General features: G+C 41.1%; 1 protein-coding gene across 2 annotated transcripts; it reads right to left on the minus strand.

Annotated features, from left to right (window-relative positions):
* Positions 1–3,175: 3,175 nt before the first annotated feature.
* CUNH21orf91 (chromosome unknown C21orf91 homolog) lies at positions 3,176–22,664 on the minus strand. 2 transcript variants are annotated; one of them, XM_051191783.1, is made up of 5 exons: positions 22,508–22,664; positions 21,801–21,934; positions 5,915–6,430; positions 4,837–4,899; positions 3,176–3,495 (listed from the first exon to the last, which is right to left on the minus strand). In XM_051191783.1, the coding sequence occupies exons 2-5, from the start codon at positions 21,925–21,927 to the stop codon at positions 3,329–3,331; spliced, it is 873 nt and encodes a 290-aa protein (XP_051047740.1). In that variant the 5' UTR covers positions 21,928–21,934; positions 22,508–22,664; the 3' UTR covers positions 3,176–3,328. The 2 variants fall into 2 exon arrangements, with proteins under 2 accessions (XP_051047740.1, XP_051047739.1); XM_051191782.1 differs by lacking the exon at positions 22,508–22,664 and adding an exon at positions 22,300–22,497.
* Between the last annotated feature and the right edge of the window lie 969 nt (positions 22,665–23,633).

The raw sequence follows: 23,633 nt of genomic DNA on the forward strand, positions 1-23,633 counted from the left end.
ATAATTAGTTTAAAAGGTAACAAGAAATGTAACAGGCCTCTCAGCAGTATAAACACCAAGGTAAGCATCACATAGACAACTGAAAAAGGTAAAAGCCATTTTCAGTAGCAGATATGATACAACACAAAACCAAGGACTCATACACGACCTATCAAATGGCAGCAGAATATATTTCACTGCATTTCTGAAACAGCTTACCAACATGAACACATTTTGAAAAATAACCCTTAAATGTTTATAAAAATGGGCACTTTATGGTGAAATGAACATGTAGCTTAGAAACTAATACTGCATCCAAGAATAGCACAATGAGACAAATCGACTGCTTGGGCTCACCAGCATGGTGTCTCAAGTGAGTGCCTTCTCCAAATAAGTAATTCATAAACTAATACTAGAATCAAAGGAGAAGACGATAATCTCAGGTGGGCCAATACCAAAAGGTTCAGCCAGGCATGGCAGTGCAGTGTATGTTGAACCCCAGCATTCAGAGGGTTGAAGCAGTAAGATTGATGTCAAGTTTGAGGCCAGCCTGGACTACATAATACAACCCAAACCAAAACCTCTGTGTATTTAATATGGTGACAGGAATTAAACCCAGGGCCTGATGTATGCCAGGCACATTAAAAACACCAATCTTTAAAGATAAAAGTCTTGTGAAAATCACATTTGACTTTTGATTTTAAAACCTTTTAGCTAGTTTAATTATGAAATCTAGCATGACAAAATTTTAACTCACTCCTCACACAGCAGCTCTGGAACATAAGGGTTCACTAGCAGTCTGTCTTCTGTTATTTTTAAAAAGTGAAATCACGTGTGACAGTTGCTTCTGAACTTTCCCAAAACATACTGACAACTATTTAGAAAGAACCAAATATAGAAATCAGTATTTGTGATAATTTATAGCTCCCTAAATTGTAACTCAACTCTGTCCTCATCTTTATTTATGTATATACAATAATTGCATATTCAATCAAGAGAGTATGTGAAGCTAGGTGTAGGATGTACACCTGAATCACAGCACTGTATCTCTTCCTGAGTCAGGAGAACTGCCACAAATTCCAAGACCAGCCTGGCCTACTAAGAAAATTCTAGGCCAGCCAGAGCTATGTAGCATGACCCTGTCTCAAAACACACAGACAAAAAACCAGCAACAACACAACCAACTATAAGTAACTGGTGGGTAAACAATATGAAATACTACACTCCAACATAATTCACATGGATGAGTACTAGTGTTACTACCAGCACCAGATATAGACTTAGGAGCACCATCCTTTGACATTTCAGGTGAAATATCTAAATGAAATGAATTGGTAATTGGGAAAATCCCAGTCAGTCAAAATGCATTAGTAAATGAAATATTTGCCAGAAAAGTCTTCAAAGAGTTCAGCAAACATTTTCTTTGGATAACACTGGTATTTAGGACTGCACCATATGTCTCCTATGATAGAATCACACTAAGTACTACACCAAATACTAAGAATCCTAGACTCCCATGACTGCCCTGTCTTTACACCATCAAGACAGAAGCCCAAATGTGTGCAATATGCTGGCTGCTAATATTCTTAATGAGTTGTGCCAAGCAAGAGAAGAGTCAAACATGAAAATGTAACCTTAACAACAAAGCACTGAAATACTTCCTGGCATCAATCTCCCCCCAGCTTGTAAATGTGGACACTTCCACATTGCACACATTCACTGTAAAGCTTATCAAAACTAAGGCAGTGCATTCATCCATCTCCACTCTCCAGATCTTAAATTCACTTTGGAATTGTTTTCAAAAGTTCCCTCCAAAAAGCTTCAAAGTTAAGTTGTATCCAGGAAAAAGCAAAACCAATGGGGGTATCAACTAATGCACAAACCCAGGCCAATTTAATACATCTTAGCATTAGGAAAAGGTGTTTTTCCTTCAGGGAAGGGTTTTTTTTCTTTTTGCTTAGTCAAATAAAACACTATTTGTGTTTGACATTAAAGTCTGACCCTTGCCCAGACAGACTGCCAACACTATGGCAGAAATCATCTTGATGCATGCAGCTGCCAAGTTAAAGGGCTGTCCTTCCTTAGAAGTACCACACAAACACATTCTAAGCACCAGTTAAAAACCATCTAGAGCCTGACTTAATTTTGGATGCGTCATAGCTTTTATTAGTTAAGAATCTAGACTCCAAGTAGGTTATCTCTCCTTTTTTTTTAATAGGCTTATTTTATTGAGAGTTGATTTTGTTTTGTTTTGTTTTTTGTTTGTTTGTTTGATTGTTTTGTAGTCTTCTCTCCCTCTAGCTTTTAAAACTTAGAAAGGTACCATAAATGCTTTTTCTTTCCTTTTTTGGGGCTAATTTTAGTGATATTGTTAGCAAAATTTGGACAATTAGGATTTCATGTGAAGAGGGACACATAATTTTATCCCCCCCAAAAAAAACCACGACAAATACAGTCTGCGGATAGGAACTACCCTGGTACACTGGACTCAGGGCTGAGAGATTATTTATTCCCCCAAACCGGATACATCAGAGAAAGTCATGAGAGTGAAGAAGCAGATTGGAGCTTCTGCTTTTACGGAGACTGACACAAGCAGCAGGGTAGCATTCCCTTCCTAAGCTAATTCACAACTGCTTTCATTAGCAAATAATAACGTGCTTTAGTTCCTTGGATGTTTGCTTTAGAGAGGGATTGATCTCACTTTCATATGCTAGTACTTAAAACAGCTCAGCTAGGTAGACTGCTTCTCCAAATACTATTCAAAACACATTCATCTTTGGAAAGAAAGACAACAGTTATAAAAACAATGTATCCCCAAATGCAGTGATCTTCATATGGGCAGACATATTCACACACGGAAGTGTGAATACATACGGCCATTCACACACACATTTACAAAGACAATGAAAAATACCCAAAATAGCATTTTTATATATAAAATTTTATATCAAAATATTGCTCATAAATAAGGTGATATTATGAATTCTACTTCTCTCTAAAAAATTATCTCTGGTAGTTTATACTGACTTAAGATCTTATTAGGCTTCTTTTGTTCTGACAGCTGAGTTACAATGGAAAATGTCCAATAAAAACACAGTAACAGTATATTTTAGTCACACATGGTAAAAGTTAGGGAGGGGCATTTAGTAAGTATAAGAAAAAGTCCCCAAATGAAGCCAAATGATTAACCCTAGACTAGAGTGATCCTCTTTATTGGATTAAGATAATAAATATTATCTTATGCTTTCAAAGTACAACCATAAAAATGGACCATAACTTTCTTCAAATGTGTTGGAGGTACACATGCTTGGCAGAGCAGCAGGGGTAAAGCACAGAAGCTACGTCCAGTTCAGTTGTTTATGGGCAAGTGCGACCTCGTTCCTGCCCGCCCCACTTGCAGACATGGTAGCTTGGAATAGTTCTTGAGAAGCTGCTCAATGGCAACATGACGGACATGGAGCTCGGATGCCAAAGAGTCTTTCTCTTGCACTTGGTGTGTTAACTCTTCAAAAACTTCTGTTGAGGATTTAGAAAGTAGTTTCAGTTTTAGTGGGCAGAACGCTAACCCCCCAAGACTTCTATTTTAAGTAAACACGGGTTCAATGCATTGGGTAAATTTAAGAAGGAACTAATTGATGCAGAGGAAAACAGCTGCTTTCTCCTAAGCCGATCAGTGTTATCCTGCTACATTTCTTATAGATAAGTGAGATGCCATCTCTTCTTTATCAAGGGCAAGCTGAGAAAGACTATAGAATACAGAGTAGAAACAGCGGCCACCACTTGAGCCCCTTCTCCATTTTAATCTACTTGTAGGTGCAATCAGTATGCAATGACTTATCAAATAACTACTCATTAATATCCAGGACCAGCAACTCCAAGATACTTCCAACAGGTTACCTGGATTTTCAAAATCCTGGCTCCTCCAATCATGTGTGCATGCATGTGCTTCAGCTAAGTCATCTAAACCTTTTATTTGTGTTTCCTTTTATGGATAAATTGATACGAATGGCAAACAGCTCACAGGGACACTGTGATAGTTAAATGAGGTCCTACTTGTAAAGAGCAAGTATGTACATAACGAATGTAAACTGGGATTACTAGTGTTACTTTATTGTTTTCAGAGGCTTGTGTGCTTCAAGTTTTGAAGTCTGCTACTGACTGAATAATCTCTGTAGCAACTTAAAGGTTTCCAGGCAACTAATTGCCTCCCCCAAATGGGAATGGCTAGAATTAAAGATGATGAGGATGTGACTATTGTAGGTGTTGATGTCTATGATGATGCTAAAGAATTATTAGTGTTTTTTAAGAGCTAATAACGAGCATGTAACTGATTTGTTTTTTTTGTTTTTTTTTTTTTTTTTTTTTTTGTAAACAAAACCTTGACATTTACTGTCAGGGATCTGGAAATAATCCATGCAGGTGGTTGTGGTGGGTTGAAAGGAATGGAAGGAAACAAGTGGTAAGGAAAGCTTTAGTAACAGTTGAAGCCAATGACAACAGGCAGTGGTCACTACACTTACCTCACAATTTTCATGTGCTTCAAATGGTTCTAGTTCACATAGATAAGCAGGGCTAATACTACAGCCCTAAGGAACTATGGGAACACATAACCCCAGGGTGCCTGACCCACAATGAAGTCAGTGATGCCAAGAGGAGGGCTGCAGTCTCCATTCTACTTAAGATGATTTTTCCTAATGAAACTTCCCCTTTCTGTTTGCCTCAGGAACCTCAACAGGTGTGAACACCTTAATTTCTAAATTTAAATCATGTGGAAACTAACAATGTTCAACCATACAGGGGATATTTTACAGCGACATCTTTAACATAGAAGGAAAAGCATCGAGAATGATTCTTTACCCTGGATTTGCTGTTGCAGCTTTGTATTCAGCTGTTCTACTTCATCAAGAGTCATTGAGTTCACTGAAACATGAAAATACATTCATTGTTACCACAGGCGACCCAGGAAAGTAAGCTGTCAGCTTCTCAGGCAAAGAGTGCACTTCATTCCCAATACAACATTCAACAGAAACCCAGCTCTCCTGTATGGGTTCTTAAAGAGTACCAAAATCTAACCACAAAACCCTCCTCGTAAGAAACACATTAAAGATACACCTCCATCATCCACAGGAAACAAGAGCTTGAACAAACAAACAAACAAAAGGAGCATAACCAGACTGTTCGATTCTGCTATCTCCCCTTTCACTGCACACTCACACGGACTCTGAGTAAGCTTTGGATAGGTCATGACCTGCGCTTTTAAAATACTACTTTAAAGTACTATGAAGTGTCTATCTAGCAAAACAACCTTCACACAAAGAATCAAGAACTGGTCGAAAGACACCGTCAAGGTCCCTTCGGAGCTAAAATATTTTAAGGCAATTAAAATCACCTCAGTGAAATTTTGTAGAAAGGTGCAGACAAAGGACGTCACTTAAAATTTTAAAATCAATGTCCCTATTGCCCTCTACCCTTTAGTAAACTGCCAGATGTTTAAGTTGACCTCGTGGCGAATTAGTCTTATAAGGGCTTAGCGACATGACAATGTATACAGGCCAATAGCTCCAGTTACACAAACAGTAGGAACCCTGAACTTTTAATTCACTTTGCCAATTCCATTCTATTTGGTCACTAAAAGTGACAAAGTGAATGATGGTGCCAATGAGTATGTATATAACACATACTCAAGAACCTTCCAGAGAAGTTTTAAGCCATCTTGACTTTGCTGAGGCAAACCTGTCACTTAAAATATTATGTTCACCAAATCTAAAATCGTACACACACACACACACACACACACAGAGAGAGAGAGAGAGAGAGAGAGAGAGAGAGAAATTATCAAACCAACTGAAACCAACTACTACCCAACTCCCTCCCCCCCCCCCCCCAAATGAGTAAGCTCCACAGTCTCCACCTTCCTTCTTCCCACATTACTTACATTCCTCTCTGCTGTAATGTGGATGTTGTGTCTGGACATTCTCCTCTGGACCAGAGCTCGTCTCTTCTTTTTTCTGTGCCTGGCTGTGTTTGCGAGGCCACAATGCATCCGAGTCTTGCAATATAGCAAGCCCGAAGCCTGTATTTTCCCTCTGCTCCAAAATTCTTTGTGTATAGCTTGAGAGGCCACCCGTGTTTCCAGCTATCCCTTTCACAGAGTACTTGGGCACTTGATAATCGAACTGGGGGAGTAACTTCTTATCTGGCTTATGCCGGAAATTAAACAGGTGATGTCGGGTATTTTTGGAACATTCAGAATCCAAATCCATATCTTTATTTTGTGCATACTGTACAATCCAGTTTATCTTCTTAGTCAGGAGGGTTTTAACTCCTTCATAAGTACTTTTGGAAAGCTTGGATCGAGAACAATCCTGGTTTGCAATTAAATGATACTTTTCAAAGCAGTCTTTATGGCCCCGCAATGATCTGGTATGTAAAAGGTTAGACTTTGGTACTCCTAAAGGAAAAAGAAGACAGGATGAAAACTCAAAACATATTCACAGTTTCTATAAAACATCACTTTAAGTACAAATGAACTGTAATGGATTCTTGATAGGACTTATTTGCACGTTAGAGGTAAATGTTGAAGAGTATTGACACTGATACAAAGTGTATGTAGCCTAGTCTATGTTTCCATTTAGCTTTATACTCAAAATATCTTTATTGGTTTGCTGTATGTATGCATCTGCATGCGTATGTGTGGAAGCCAAAGTCAACAAAGTGTGTCTGTCGTGGATGCTGTCTCCTCCATTTCTTGAGGCAGAGTCCTCTTTGAACTTGAAACTCCACGGTCTGGTCAATGAGCCTCTGTGCATTTTAGGGACGAGTCAGGTCTCATGCTAACCCAGCAGAGGCTTTACTTGACAGAGCCATGGCTCTAGCTCAACAGGGACAGGGATATCTTTATGACTAGCAAAGATTTTTGAAAACTTTATAATTCAGTTTGAGTCTCAGTCCAGAGGCATAGCACATACAGTATAACTACACATACTCTTGTTCCCAGCAACCACTAATTTTCGTGAAGTACATACTTACAATGTCCACTTAAAGGATGCCCAAGGGCCAGGGAAAGGCCTCAGTGGACAGACTTGCTGTACAAGTGTGAGGAACAGGGTTCAGATTCCCCGAGAGCACAGTGAGCTCTGGCCTTGATAAATAGACAGTGATCCCAGGAGAAACCCAACATCAACCTCAGGCTCCCACATGATGCTCGTGAGTCTGCACGTGTGCGCCCACGCAAATGAACACAATTACATACACTACAAACCTGTGTACCCCAGAAAGACTGTTTTTTTTTCAACGAAATATACACTAATCATATTCTTTAAGGAAATTGTTCCTAAAAAGGATATTATCAAATCCACACTGATTCCCCATTCCCCTTTCTCCAGGTCCTCCCCTATTCCTCCACCACTAATCCTCCCCAGCCACAGGCCTACGAGTTACCCAGCCACAGGCCTACCTATGAGTTAACCAGCCATGGGTTCTTGGTCCAATATATGAGTTTTGGTACCAGGCATGAGTTTTGTCTTACAGAACTGGCCTTAAGTCAAATCAGAAAATGACTGGTTACTCCTGTAACAACGCTGCCACTATTGACCAGTAGGCGTATCTTGTCAGGCCAGCCATTATTCCCAGCTGGATAAGACTATGTTTCTCCTTGAGTAGCATGCGCAGGACCTTGTAGCACTATGGTGACAACCCGTAGGGATGGAACATACAGACTTGGTCCAGACTAATATTGCTATATTCTATGACTCAAATATATGTCATCTTTAGCAACATGATCTTACCATCAAGTTGTGGAAGGTAAACAAAAGCAATGGCAGTATCCTGTAATGTCTGAGGATCTATGGGACTTCACTAACTAGTTATGTTCTTACTTGGAAGATATATACCAGAATCAGAATACATATATATAATATATACATAAACATAAAAGCCTTACAAATGTAATGAACTGTTTCAGTTTATTTTGTAAGAAAATCAGAATTTCTACATTTCTCAGTTTAATTTTGCACTCATTAACACTTATCAAGGTAATTTTATCTAGAAGAAATGAATTACACACAATTATTACTTATACAGCATATTAGCTGGTATAAATTCAATTCATAAGTATTCATGACACACTAAAAAAAAATTGGAAATATTTTGATTATCCCTTTATAGCTCCCAGTTTTCTTAGTGAAACTTTTAAAAATATAGGATACATTTTCAAATACAAAATGTCTTTTTCAAAACAATCATACATTTTTTTATAATTCAAGACATGTTATTAAAGTCAAATAGTTCTCATTCCATACTAAGGTTAAATCAGGCATGCAGAGCTTTAAATGAATGCCTGCCAGAATGATTCTGTCTAACTATGTGTGAAAATGGAGTAAGGAAAGCCAGTGAGGTGCTAGGTTAAACAACAAAACCAACCAACCAACCAACCAACCAAAACAAAACAAAACAACAACAAAAAAACCAAAGCTAAAAAAAAAAAAAATTCAAGAGACATGAAAAGTTACATCCTTTATTCCCTGTTAACTTTAAAAGCTCAAACTGTAATTTTATTAATTGAAATTGAAAGTCTAGTCATTAGTAAGATAATGTGAAATTATTGTTTCAGCGGCATACAGTAAGAGATAAAAAAGCCATGCTAGCTGATATTTGGGACTTGGTCAGCTTGCCCCAAATCTCATCCTTGATAGCATCTCTGCACCCTGAGTGCATGCTTTGTATACCCTACAGCTTTTGCTCTTCGATGGTCCTACAGACTCCCAGAGTTCACCATGTTGAAATGAGATTCCTCTGCTTCCCCTCGGGACACTCAAACCCCAGTCTCCCTGTGAGTGTGGAAACCACTGACCAGAATGGAGCACTGCTCCTGAGAGCCCTCCTGCCCCATGCTCAGATGTTCCAGATGTTCGCTGGAACTCCCTCACTGCCTTCTCTTTCTCCTCCTCCTTCATCCATAAAAATCTTAAAGCCCACTTCACCCACTGCAAACCTGGGCCATTACCCACATCTTCTAACTAGTTCTCACTTCCTCTGAGAAGTCTTCTCTAAGCAACACACCTAGGTTAGCTATTACACGGGGTATTTGCAATGGCCTCTTCACTGGCTTTTGTGTCTTGCCAGCCAGGTCAGTTCTGTGTAGAAAGGGGTCATTATCTAGCTTACTCACAGGCAATCCCCGGTCTTACTGTCTGCCGTGTGATGAGAAGTGGTTAAACACATCAGGGAAAGTTAAGAGGATGCTTAAAAAGCAGCAGCATCAACAACAACAATAAAAGCCCTATTTTACCAGCTGTCATGTACAGACAGCTTACATGCAGATTTACCATCTCACTTAAAGGGTAGCAGGCAGTTTGGGCAGCTTACTCAGGATAATTAAGGGCACCTGTCAGTGAAGTCATTCCTACACTTTAGTCTAGAGGGCTGACAGTCTCAGGAAGTGGTGAGTGGCACTAATACATAAGTAGATTCCTGTGGTATCAGTGTGCCAAGAAAATCATAAAGTTTACTTCATTATATATTTTAAATAGCAATCCACTGAAGAAAGCAACAAGGGCTGATTCATATAAACTCCTGCTTACCCAGTGAGGTTAGAGCCTTTAACATTTTTGTTTAAATTATAATAACATTTTTACCTGGATAAATCTCGAAAATATCTGTAAACATGCTTTAACTATCCCATGCAAAAGCAAAGAAGTAAAAACAATAATACCATGACTACTTCATATAAAATTAATTTCTAACACAGAAAAGATGTGTCTCAGTTTATAATAGCAATATGCCTGTCATTTTATATTAAAAACTCTTAAGAGATTATGTGTTTTTCTAATTTACCATTTCACATTAACACTAGAGAAATGATCACTTCTGTTATCAGAGACCTCAGGACTGAAGGTGCCAAGGACAAATGCTGAGGCATGAATGACACTGTGAGAGGTCAGAGGAGGCCACTGGTGAAGGTGTAGCTTTGGCTGAACTTGGAGACCCAGGATATTGGAGATGCCAGGATGTTGGGCATCTACTAAGGACAGCAGCAGCAGGTGTGGACTGAGCTGCCCTGAGTCTAAGAGATAAGCATGTGTGCTACAGATGGTGAAGTCGGAGGAGGGATCTGCCACAGCCCTTTGGAGCCAAGCTCACAGGTGAGTCCCAGATGTCAGGCACCGAGCTACCGACCAGATTTTAGAATTACACCGCTGGACTTTGGTTTTACTTAAGTACGATTACTCTTTGTGCCCTGGTTCTTTCCTCTTAGAATAATAAAGTATTTAACTTACTTTGGATTTTCCAAGAGCCCAAACTTAACGGACTGTAATTTTAAAGAGAAACTGAACTTTAATTTTTTTTTCCTTTTTAATATTTTTTCTTATTTTACATATCGATCCCAGTTCCCTCTCCCTCCCATCCTCCCATGACCACCACCAACCCCCCACCCTATCCCCCATCCACTCCCCAGGGAAGGTGAGGCCTTCTATTAGGGATCATCAAAATCTGTCAAAATTTGGGGTGTGGCTTAGGCCCCCCCCCCCCCCCCCCCCGTGTCTCTAGGCTAAGGGAGTGTCCCTCCATGGAGAATGGGATCCTGAAGTCAGTTCCTGCACCAGGGATACATCCTGGTTCCACTGTCAGAGGTCCCATAGACTGAGACCCACTGAGAAACTGAACTTTTAAGTGATAGAATTTTTTAAAAGACTGTGGGAGTTTTAAGACTGTACTGTATTTTATCCCGAATATTAAAAATAAGGTCTTAGAGACAAATATGAAAGACAAGGTTAGTTTAAAGTGGTGTGTCAAAAGTGACTAGGGACTGTCATAGCTTTACCTGTCAACCTGATACAGCTGACTAACTGTTCTTATCACAGCAACAGAAAACAAACCAGAACACCCAATTTTTACTTAAATCTTTCTTCTATGTCCAAAAGACTCTCCTGATTACCCACCTGGCAGGTTGTCCTCACAATCACATTCTTTAATTCTCTCTTTAAAATAAAATTGCCTATCAAAGCCCCCAGAGGGGCAAAGACTACCGAAATATGAGTATTTACGTGTAATTGTCACTGTTACTTTTAAAATTGAGGCTATTCCTGGGCTCTTATTTAATCTGCTTACTGTGGGACTAAAATGCTTCTTTCTAAAAGACACGAAGCCCCAAAAGTTATTTAAAAAAAAAAAAAAAAGCCGTTAATGCCAAAACTCCTATAGAGTTGTACTTCTCATCCTATCCATCCTAATCTCTGGCAGATCCTATTTATGATTAACTAGTAGTGAAATCAACCAAGCATCTTTTTCCTGGGAGGTTCACTAGCTGGTCTTGTGAAGAAACATAGTCTTGTACACTGTCCCCACTGATGACACACATGGTCTCACACACTGTCCCCACGGATGACAAACATGGTCTTGTACACTGTCCCTGCTGATGCCACACAGCTTTACTTCATGCATTCTTCAATCACGTTACCTGATGAGCTGGTGAATATTTAGTTATCAACTTGACCCCGTTCTGATTTTCTGGGTTTTTCCTACTGGCAGGACTGTGTGACATTTTTTTTTTCTATCCTTAATTAGTCAAGGGAGCTTATGACTCAGGTTCCAGGTTGAGTGAAATAATTTAAGCATATCATGTTTAAATAAGACGATTATTGTGCATTAATTCATATAATAAGTAGTACTGCTTTCAAATGTTCTTTTTATGGAGTCTCACACTATGCACAGCTTAGATAATTTTCCAGGACTTCAAGTGCTTTCTTTTGATGAGTTTACCTCAGTTGCTACGACAGTAGAAATATTCACATATGTTAAGTAATGCCATGTTTGTTTAAGCAATTGTTAATTATAAAAATGACTGGATATTCATATGGTTCTGTTTGAGAAGATGAAAATGAATGGAAGTCTACTTGAGGAGCAGATAACCATTTCTGATGAACAACATAAAAGAAGCCATGTCAGTAGTAGGGATAGCACTGAGTGGTTCCATGAGAGAGAGAGAGAAAACAAAATACTCATATACAATTATTGATTTCTTGGTGGCTATTAAATCAAGTCTCTCAGCCACTGGCTTATGGAGGGCCACTATCATGAGAACAGAGAATGGTGTTGTTCAAATCAAAACAGTCCATACCAGTGCCTGAATGGATTCACACATATCTGTGACCTCAAAGGCTCTGGAGCCAGGACAGGTTACAATCCTCGTGGTGTTTGTCTGAACTGACTGGTTAGAACAATGCTTTGACACACCCATTCTAACTACATTACTATGCATTTGTTTAGCAAGCATAAGTCAAGCTGTGGTTCAAAGGGATACTCCCCTTTTATTGTTGTCAACCACTGCTGTGAGTGGAAGGATGCTTAGCTGGGACTAAATTCCCCAGGATAGCTCCTTCTTTAGAAAGCTGGAGTAGTTGCTCCCTGTGCCTGCAGGCTTACTGTGATAAAGGAGAATCCTATTCTCTACCTCTCCCATGTTTAGCTAACTCAAGTGCCACTTAAATGCCTAAATAAAGTCGCCATGCTCAAGGTCCTGACATAGCACTGGAAAGCAAGGGGTAGCAGTGATCACATAAGTCAGCACACAGACGGGTTCAGTGGCTTTCCCATATTTGAGAACCGCTGACTTGAGAAAGACATACAACAGGTGGTCTTACAAGGCAAAAGATTTCTGCTCTGGGCTGGTTATGCCAGGCTGAAGATTTTGTGTTAAGAGGATTAAGCAGGTAATCAAATCAGCTTACTTCAATTAACGAATTATAAGGGAAAACAGTAAGTCAATAGTTCAGAAAAGTTAAGTAAAATAAACAGAGAAGCCAAGGTGGAAGTATGTTTATGTATTGATAGTGTGTATAAATTACAAATGATTTAAAAAAAACAAAGCAAACCAGAATAGCCCTCTCCGGGTGAGTTCTACTTTCTCATTGGAACAGTTGGAAAGTTGGGAAAACACACCTACATAACAACTGTTTATTACTAAAAGAGTACAAAAGCCCACACTTGAGTCTACGTTCTAATTTGTATGCTTGATCTTTTAACCATTGTCTACGATGATGTATGTGCTCTATCTAAGCTATTAAATACTGCTAACACCAGCCACATTGATATTTAATATCAGGAATGAGGTTAGTGTGACCCAGGAACTCAACTTTGAATTTGGTTTCATTTTAATTCGTCGAAATGTAACCACAACGGGCAGGCTACTGACCAGGACAGGGCCACAGACAACCGATTAAGAGGATGAGAACGAGGGCATGCATGGCTGGAAGCCCCAGCCATCTTTTCGGGAGCCTCACCTTAATGGAGGATACCAAGTCTGTAACCACACTGAATAAAAAGACTAGGTCTGTTTCCTGAGTACATAAAAATACACCAAATTCAGGTAATTTAAAGTGGCACAATTAAATAAAACCATACCATGCAAAGTTTTCTCAAATAGTCCTACACATCAAGTGGTGCACTTTAAATAAATTTAATTCATTGTTCTAAATTTACTCTATATTTTGTATTGATGTTATCATAAAAAAGCTAAATTATGAAACAATATAGCATAACTATGATACAATAGACTTAGCAGTTTTAACTATCCACTTCCATGTGGGACACAGGGACACGAATTTTCAGGAAGAGTGGCAGTGTAGTGTCTCAATGGGAAAGCTAAAAAGATGAATGTCGTTTGAAGACAGCCTGATAATGGCAGCAGCCACATGAATGGGACAAGCCAGCCAGACCCAGTCGTGGATCTAGTACCTAGAGTCTCAGTAACTGTCTAAACCCTTTTCTGTCTCCTCAATCACCATCTCCCCAGTTAAGGTTCGGACTGAGAAACTAGCTTTTCTTTTCTTTTCTTTTTTTTTTTAACAGGTAAGAGAGAGATGAAGAGACCCCAGACTACTTACAGGACATCTATCTGACCTTCAAGCCCCAGGTAAGCATTTCATTAGATTCTTTAATTATGCTGTCAAAAGCTAAAATTTTAACTTGTAGTTCAGACCAATATGAACCACTCAAGTGTGATACTTTGGCAGCAGACAATTTAGCTTCTCTTTATTTTGACCACAGTGCTATAAATATCTCTTTTTATAACAAATCTGCAATGGAGATGAAGGCAGGAACCTATTAATAATGTTGGAGCAGCAAACACTGACTTACATTTTATCTTAGGTGGCATAAACACCTCTCAGTAATCTGGTTATCCGTCATAACTACATTCTCATAATTATAGGGTAAAAATAACTTTGAGCTAACCAAACAGTTAGAAAACTAAGGAAACCAACTTTTTGCACAAAGAAACAAAAAATGATTTTTAAATGGCAGAGTACCTGGTATCAATTTAGTAATGTGGGAATGGTACTAAAATTAATGATAATCCCACCTTCAATGAACTTCTCTGCTAGTCCTTTTGTGATAAGCTGAACACTTGCTGGTAAGTCAGACTCCAACCCGGCCTTTATGGAATCACACAGAGAAAGGGAAAGGTTGCAGGGGACAAACACACAAGCAAGTTCCTACAGCAGTAAGGTGGGCACATGACCACCAAGAGTACAATAAAAAGAACAATATTGAGGCGGGGGAGGTGATGTGCACGTCTTTAGTCCCCACTGGTGGGAAGCAGAGGCTGGGGATCTCTGTGTTCAAGGTCAGACTGGTTTGCCTAGTGAGTTTCAGCCTGTCAGAGCTACATAGCAAAATCCTGTCCCAAAACAAGAGAAAAGAATGAGCTGAAGGGAGGTAGCGCGATGGCTGCTCATTTGAAGGAATGTTTTTGTTTGTGTGAGGCAGGCTCTGAATCTGCACCTAAGCTGGTCTCAAATGCACTAAATCTTCCTGCCTCGACTATTGTGTTTCAAAATTACGCATATGAGCCTCAGCCCAGCTGAGGGATTGAACTTCTTAAAGGATTTTTAACAGGAACGGTCCTTTTGTAGAGATGCCCTCCTGCATAATTCAGCAAGGTGTGTGTCTTTACCACCTCCACACTTCATCTCCAACAGAAATATTTTGGTCGCAGACGCAGGGAGGATTTCAGTTATTTCATCCAGTCACTCAGAAATGGCTTATGGGGTAGAGAAATCTACCTTTAGACATACAGGCTCAGGTGTTCATGGGATATAGTGATGATGTCTAAAATTAACTGCAAATATAGGCAATTTGAGGGGAGGGAGAGAAATAGAAGGTGATCTGCTAGATAGCCTCATGTACATGGTCACAAAGACCAGGGGCGAGGCTAAAAGGGCTCGGGCAAAACACATCAATATTGTTTCATTGAACAAAAACAAATGCAACACACTACAAAGGAGCATGAAGGACCCATCAGAGAGAAAGGGAAAACTCGAAACAGTGTCATAGTGAGTGAGCAGAACCATCACAGGAAGAGTACCAATATCACAGGGAGAATATCTCTATCACAGGGAAGGTGCTGCTGTTACAAAGAGAATGTCACTACCATAGAGAAAGCGCCACCACCAGTTGGATGTACAGTTACAGCAGAGTAAACGGAAGAAAGTCAAAGAAACAAAGAAACACCCTTTACTCAGGGGCTGTAGCTCTAGCATCTCTGGCACCAGAGACCTGGATATGAGCCCTCTGGTGTCTTTTACTATTTATTTGACACTGGAGGGCAATTTTACTTACTTCAAAGGCCTTCATTATGTCACAATGAGGATAAAGTTGTTTCTGTTTAGCCAAGATGGGATAAATATACATGTTTGTGTGACAACAACTGCTAGATTATACTTAAAAATCGGCTCATAAGGTAAGGGCTCCCAATTTCCCCACTCAATGTCATGGCGTTTTTGCTACAGATTATCACTAAATGAGAGGAAGCATTAGTCATTTCCTGTTGCATATGCAGATGAGCATGAGCTTCTAGACAAACTCAACAGTGCGGATGAGGAACTTGCTCGGTTTCACAGCACTGGGGATTTCCATCTGGTTCTGGAGTATATATCACTGTGTGGAGTTTTGGGACCTCACAGGTACAGGGTAGGAAGCTGTGCTCCTTATCACCCAGCTCAGCACCAGCCACTGTGCAGTGCTATTCTAACCATCAGGACAAAGAAACAGATCCATGCTCTATTTCTGGACAAATGACAATAATGACAGTTGATCTTGTTAACATGTACTTTGGCATACTACATCAAGACTAAGAAGGAAAACTATTAGGCTGTCTTGGAGGTGACAACTGGCAATCAAGTCAGTAGTGTTGGCTATGGTATCCTGAGGAGGAAAGTCAGAAGGAAAGTGTCAAGGTCAAAATGGAAGACCTGGCCTAGCTGCTCAGTTCCTGGGCCGTGGTGGGCAGAGTGATGGATGTCGGGCTCAGCTGCTGAGAGTCTCTGCAAAGGTACCCAGGGGAAGGGGAGAAGGCCACTAGTCTCTTCTGAACAGAGGCCGAGGAAAAGCCAGGGGAGAGTCCCCGCATCACATATACTAAATTAAGTTTAATTTCATCCATTCTAATCTAATAATAAATATCCGGGACACTCTTCCTGGGGAGTTGGAGTAATTATGATATTTTATGGACTGAGGTAGGTTAAAAAAAATTGAAAATCCTTATAGCTTCCTGACAAGACCACTTTAGGTATGGCTGCATGTGATGATCTTCACACATTATCCAAAGAACTCTCATCCGCTTCAGCCCCAAGGCTAGAGGATTCATCTGAACACTAATTGGTCTCAACTGTAATGGAAACAGTTTGCCTTCACTATGGTGAAACTGTATTGGGGTAAAAAAAAGATGTGTGGTCCATTTTATCAGTTGCCTACTCAATATACACTATACTTTTTTTTTTTTTTTTTTTTTGGTAAAACATCAATTTCATCTGGAGCAGCAACTCCTGAACACTGTGAACACGAGGGCAGGAGATTGGTTGGTGGAACTCAGGGAAAGCTCCTTTTCCACACTGGCGGCAATGTTGACATTACTTGTCTTCTAAGCTCAGTGCTCCCAGGCTTGGACACAAGCCTGAAGATGGAAACTATGTGTTAGAGAAAGGGAAACAGACATACACCCAGGCTTGGTCTTTCCGTTCATGGAGTGGAGATACCAACTCTGCAGTTCCTAACTCAACTTCTTTTGGGGCATGTGTATGTGTGCATCAGAGTACACAGGTACAAGCTGGGGGTCAGCCTGATGTTTAGGGACAGGGTCTTTCGCTAAATGTAGAACTCATGGACTGGCTGATCAGTGAAATCCATGGTTCTCATGGCTCTGCCTCTCCAGCACTAGGACTAAGGAACATGCCACCAAGCCTAGTTCTCACTCAAATGATAGACAGGGTTCAACATATCTCATGCTTATACAGCAAGCCTTTTACTGACCGAGCCATCTTCCTGGCCCCCAACTTTTGATATGACAAATTTAACTACTCATTCCACTTTATTACAACACTAGATTTCATCTTCCTTTCCTGTTACATATAATCAAACCAAATCTCAACAAATAAGCCTTCATGACAAACACTTGTGGGTGACCCAAACTTCAAACTCAACCCGGACTTTTAAGTTACTGAGACTAGTAAGTTAAGGAGAAAAGTTTAAGTCATGAAAATAGGCTACTATAAGTAGGTCAGGCATTAAGAATTTGAACCTAGCTTGTTCTACATGGAGTTTGGTTAAGACAAGCCTTCACCAGGTGCCAGTCTAGTTTAAGCTTCTTTTCTTTGGAAAGTCTAAAATTTCAGCTCATCACCAATGAAATCCACTTCCCACTCTTATCTCTTAGGTCTGAGGGTCTGTCTACTAACAAAGCCATTTACAAGGCACTCCGTCCTTTTCAGTGCTAACAAGAGCAGTTTCGGGAAGGATCACTATAAGTCTATAAGTGTAGAAACTGCATTAGGCTTTCCATTCAGGTTAACTAAAAATGGCATTTTTATCTTTTTAAAGATTGACTGATTGATTTTGTGTGTATGGGTTTTTGCATGCAAGTATGTTTGTGTACTGTTTGTGTCTGGTGCCCAGAGAAGATGGCATCAGCTCTTCCAGAAGTGGAGTTACAGGTGGTTGTGAGCCACCCTATGGGTGCTGGGAATCAAAAGGGAGCTCTCTACAAATGGCCCAGCATCTCTCCCGAGCATTTTTAGTTAAGCTGAGCTTGGGCTGAGTTCGCTGCTTCCTAGCCTCAAGCAGTGGGTCAGTCTGCTTGAGTGGAAAGATGCTGGCACTTAGAGCAGGTGTGGAGGGAGAAAAGAAGACCTTAGACAATAAACAACCATTTCCGTCTCTCAAGCAGAAGCAAGGATTTAACAGTGACTAGTGATGAACAAAGTTGTGGTCTAAAACACTCAGGACGGAGGGACAATAGAGGTAGGCGCTGGGCTTACCTGTGCTTTTACTCAGGCAAAATACATATTTTTCTTGCTGGAAAGATTCAGGAGCTAAATTCACATATGTTCCCATGAAAGGACAAGAAGTTAGGGAAGACCGATGATACACTACACAGAGAAGCCAGACACATGCTCACTCATCAGCTAGCAAACTCCAGTTCTGAAGGGCCTCATGGCCTTTAACAGCACTGAAACCGTTGGTGTAACAGGAAATGACTTAGTTTTATCTAAGAGTTGTTCTCTATAGGAAGGAAAGCTTAAGTTACTTAACCGGGAAACTAAAGAGTGCAGACTAGCTACTGCCTCCCTGGATCCTCTCCCAGGACCGTTAAACCTTTGATACAGGACAGTTGTTCGCATCCCAGGCTCCTAGCACTCTGGCTTCCGTTTAGGCAATGGTGGTGATTGGGTTATTAAGTAGGTTTAGAGAATTTACCACAATAAACTAGATGTCTACGGGTGTACATGATCACTAACACTGTGTGCAAAATATCAGAGCGCCTTAGGCCAAACTGGGCCACAGCCACCTGTGTATCTGTGTCCTTATCTTACAAGGGCCCAAACCGTCCTATTGGTGAGTTCTGGGCATGACTAGTTAATGACTGAAGACCCTGAAACATTTTTAGGGTTTTGAAGAATAGGACCATGTATTAGAAACATAAAAGTACCCTCTTCCCTTTTACCTACTATGAAACCACAGAAAAAAGACAAGGCAGTGCCATGCCTAGAACACAAAGCCCCTCCATAAGATCCGCCTGTTTGCTGTCAATTCCCTTTCTTCCTTTGTCTTTGTTGTGGAAATTAATGCATGCACACAGCTTTTGAACAAGAGGCCTATTATTAGACCAGTGTTCATTTGATGTAAACAGTCCAAAGCATATAAAATGCCATTTTTATTTATGAATGCTGAACTGAAAACTAGTCTAACTGCCATGATCTACAAGACACTTTCATTTTACTAGGGCTGTCTGCAGGGAAAATACACTAAAAACCAAACAATATGCTTGAGAGAGAAAGTTTTTTGTTGTTGTTATTGTTTGTTTTTAAGCAACAGCGATATTACCACACCATAGAGAAAACTACACTGACTTAGTATAGGTAACTATCTTATTAAAGTCCCTCTTACATTCCAGTTGTAGAGAGAAAAACTATAATAATTCCACTAACAAAGATGAAGACTATTAACTTATACCTTTTCTGATATGGAATTATATCACTTTTCCCACTGATTTAAAAACAAAATGTGTTTATGTGCACACCACAACTCAAACACGGAGGTCAGAGGACAGTCTGAAGAAACAGGTTCTTTCCTTAAACCATGTTTGTAGCCAGGAATTGAACTCAGGCCTGGCAGGAAATCTTTTCCCACATTAAGCAGTCTTGCCAGCCCTCCATTTTTTTTTTTTTTTTTTTTTTAAAAACCTGGATAGTGATATAAAAACTGATTATTTGTGGAAATCTTTGTCTATTTTCCTACCACAATAACAATGCTAGACAAAACACATTTATAACAAATAGCTCACCAGTGCAGTAAAACCTCAAATGTATTTGTGAACAAGGGATTAACACTATAGATAAACTGGGGAGAATTTTAACTCTAATACACAGAAGATGAAATAGTTCTAACCCAGGTTGAGAACTGTTTCTGTCTTTTGGACTGATAGGCAATGATTGTTTCAAAAACAGGATAGTGCCATGCTCACCTATCAAGAACTAAACAATTAGTTAAAAGGCATATTCATTAGGGCTAGAAAAGTAATTATGAAAATGGAGTTTCTAATAAAAATTTATTATGGCATGGTCATGTACTTATGAGGAAGCACCAGACAGGGAAAGCTAGCTGAACCAAACCTGTTAGGGTTCAGCAGGAGAGATTTCTAGCATCCATTCTACAATTAACTACCTATTGACAGGAGATCAATGGAATTAAGGTCACCTATAGGAGAACCAGATGGCCAAGCTTCAAAGCCCAGGACCATCGGTTACTAGCTATGCGACTTCAAAGTGCATTGCTCAGGTCTCTAAGGTTCCATTCCATCACATTCAAAATGAGTAATAATAGCAGGCATCCCAGAGCTATTTTAAATGAAGATAATCCAGTAAGATGCTTAGTAAAATGCTTGGCACAGATGTGCTCGAAGCATACATTTGCCTGGCACATAACAACAGCTTGCTGTTACCACTACAGCAACCGGGTGCAACCCACCAGCCAGACCTCAGTTTCTGGCATGGGAAAATACAGAGGATGCACTTCATCATTTCTGATGTCTCTGCCCTTCTAAAACGTAAGCTTCTGCACGGCATCAGAATTCACAGGGAAAACCATGAGTGTGTTCCTTTCAGTGTGGCATGCAGACCATGGTAATGCAGACTCTGCTCAAGGATCATACTTCTAAGTCACCCTTTTAAAACTAGCTGTAATCACCACATTCCCTACAGCCAGAGTAACAGACATTCTACTTAATCCACAGAAGCTGTACAGTGCTCCATGATACGCCATTTGGAAGCTATAGCATTCCAAGTAACAAGTCCTAACAGGAACATCATAGTCTATGATCACAACACCTGTCTGTGTGTGTGTGTGTGTGTGTGTGTGTGTGTGTGTGTGTGTGTGTGTGTATATATATATATATATATATATATATATATATCAATAAGGTCATTTTGTACCTCCTAACCAAAAAAATAAATAAAAGATCATGGAAATCTTTAAATACATCGGCCATGACAAAATGAAATGCTGTTTTCAAACTAAAACCTCAAATATATAGACATCTGAAAATATCTAACTAATATCTAGTAAGCTTTTTTCCCACTGACACATTACAGCCTCAAAATTAAAAAAACAAATTTAGTTTTTTTTGGGAATTTTAAGATTTCCTTTCAGTGTGACTCATACAAACCTAAAAAGATTCAGGGTTTCACTATGACTGTGTAAGAAGTTAAGGTTAAATCCTATGTCTCCTGGAAACAACATACTGGTATTCAGGGCCCAGTGAACTGTGCACCAACATAACCTTCAGCAAAAGGTTTATTTTACCTTTTGAAGAGTTTCATTTCCATAAAATGTAAAAGTCCTTTCGGTTTTTCAAAATAACTAAAAGTAAAGGATATTACTTAAAATTTCTTAAGCTTTTCACAAGATAGGCAAATAGTGACTAAGAGTTTGGGCCGAAAAGAATAGACTTACATCTGCCTGTGTAAATGGTCATGTTGATTCTTAATACAAGAGAGATACATGTGCTAAAAAATCTCATGTTGACCAGGCAATACCTGCATTTCATTTCATCTTAGTGAAAATGAGGTTAACAATGTTAAGTGTTTCAAAGACAAACATTTCCCTCAGTTTGTTAGCGCTGGCGCTGGTGTCACTTCCAGAAAACTAGCAGATCATCACTTAGCACAATCTCTGGGCATTCAAGCAATTTCAGTTTTTAACCTTCAAACACATTTCAGCAAAAGTTGTACAAAGTTCATGGCATGCAGTTAAAACCACAGCGTCCTTACCCTCGAGATTTAGCTCAAAACAAACGTGACAGAAGGAGAGTGTTTCTTTGTCTGTTCCCAGTTTACAAACACTGCAAATGTTGTCATCGTTCAAGTCAATGTTTACAAACTGCTCCTCTTCGTTCATAGTGCCGCTATGGAGAAAGAGAAAAGGCAAGTTACACAAAGGCAAGAACTTGCTTAAGGCCTGCAGTACCCACAGAAAAAGGGAAAAGGTGGCGTTTACAACAGCCCCACCAGGCAAGCATCGCCATGCTTGGAGTACAGTATCCCAGTTTTACTGTGAAAAGCACGGGGACAGGAAAAGTCTGCCCGTGGGGGACACCCGCCCACCGCGGTGGCTCCCGCACAGACACTAGGTCTGTCAACCAACTTCAGGTCGGTCCCGGCGGCCAGAAGGAGCCGCTGGGACGCGGCTTTGCCAACTTCTCGCCGGGCGCCTGGAGGCGTCCCGCTAACTCGGTTACCCGGTTCCCGGTTCCGCTGCGGGAAGACGCACGTGGGGACGCCGACACCCGGGAAGGGATGGGACACGTCGGAGACCCGGCAGCTACGGATCGGAGGGTCCCGGGGGCGCCACTCGAGGATCGTGGGTGGCCGGCGCGGGGTGCGATCCGGGTCCCGAGAGCACACAGTCCTCTCGTCTGTCCGTCCGTCGGTCCCGGCACCGGCCCTGCGCGCCGAAGCGGCTCGGAGAGGAGCTTTACCGTCCGATTCCGCGGGTCGCCGTCCGCGCGCCACGATCCGCACTATTGTTTCCGCCGCCGCCGCAGCGCAGACGGCACAGCGCTCCGCCCCGCCCCGGACGCCTGCGCCACCCCGAGCCGCCCACGGGGAGAGCGGCGGGGCCAGCGCGCAGTCCCGGGACCCCACGTGCCCGCCCCGCCTCGAGGATCGCAGCGGCCCTCGGCCACCCGCGTTCACACAGCTCCCCCCGCGCGCACCCCGGTCGCGCAGCGCGCGCCCCTCCGCGTGGCGCACATGGACCCGTCCGGCCCGCCTCCCTCCAGCCCCTGCAAACTCCAGCCACGCGCGGCTTGCAGGAGCCGGCCCACGGGGAGCACGGGGTTGGGGTGGGGTGGGGCAGGGGAGGCACACACTCGTGGGGTGTGGATTGCTTCGAAACCAGGAAGCTGAACCACTAGCTGACCCTGAACTCCAGTCTTAACGTTGGTTGCCTTACAGAATGAAGATAAAAGTTGATAATTCAGGTATCTCGATTTAGGTATAATCCTAGAAACAGAGCTTCCGTTCTTTCATATAATTTGGATGAGGCGCCCCTCTCCACAATATGGTACATCCCATGCGCATCCAAGAGGGCATTCCTGAGGTCCCGCCTTTTGTTTTTATGCCCGCCCTTTCTAAAGTTTTTCTCTGTCATTAGTATGTAAATTCACTTCCATCATCTGCATGACTCTTTAAACTGGTCCTAGGCCAAAAGTCTACGTAACACTTTCAGTTACGTTTCTATAGTAGTCTTTCTCAACAGCCCACAGAAGAGAAACAGGAAACTCAGCTCTGATCTTGTAGCTTAGCAGTGACTATCCTCTTATCCCGTAGTTCCTTAGAAACAGAAACTGGAGCTTGAACTCAACACTGCTGAAGTAAAACCACTATCCATGGCTCAGAAAAGTCACCCAAGCTATTGAAGTGTATCGGGGACTCCGACTTCCTGTGACATTGTTACACATGCAGAATCTCCAGTCCTACCCCAAATTCCCCATGTCAGATCCTTCCACTGAACAAGACCCCCAGCTCCGTGGACTGGAGGTGCCTCAGCCATTAAAAGTGTTTGTTATGGCAAGCCTGCCTACCCCAGTTTCATCCCTGGTG

Source organism: Phodopus roborovskii, unplaced genomic scaffold (assembly GCF_943737965.1).
Source record: "Phodopus roborovskii unplaced genomic scaffold, PHOROB, whole genome shotgun sequence".
Lineage (NCBI taxonomy): Eukaryota > Metazoa > Chordata > Mammalia > Rodentia > Cricetidae > Phodopus > Phodopus roborovskii.

Coding starts and splice junctions, on each gene's coding strand:
- CUNH21orf91 (XM_051191783.1), bottom strand. CDS start 21,927: ATGAACGAAGAGGAGCAGTTTGTAAACATTGACTTGAACGATGACAAC. Junction 4,900..5,914: donor ACATTACAGCAGAGAGGAAT/GTAAGTAATGTG, acceptor TTCATGTTTCAG/TGAACTCAATGACTCTTGAT. Junction 3,496..4,836: donor GCTGCAACAGCAAATCCAGG/GTAAAGAATCAT, acceptor AATCCTCAACAG/AAGTTTTTGAAGAGTTAACA.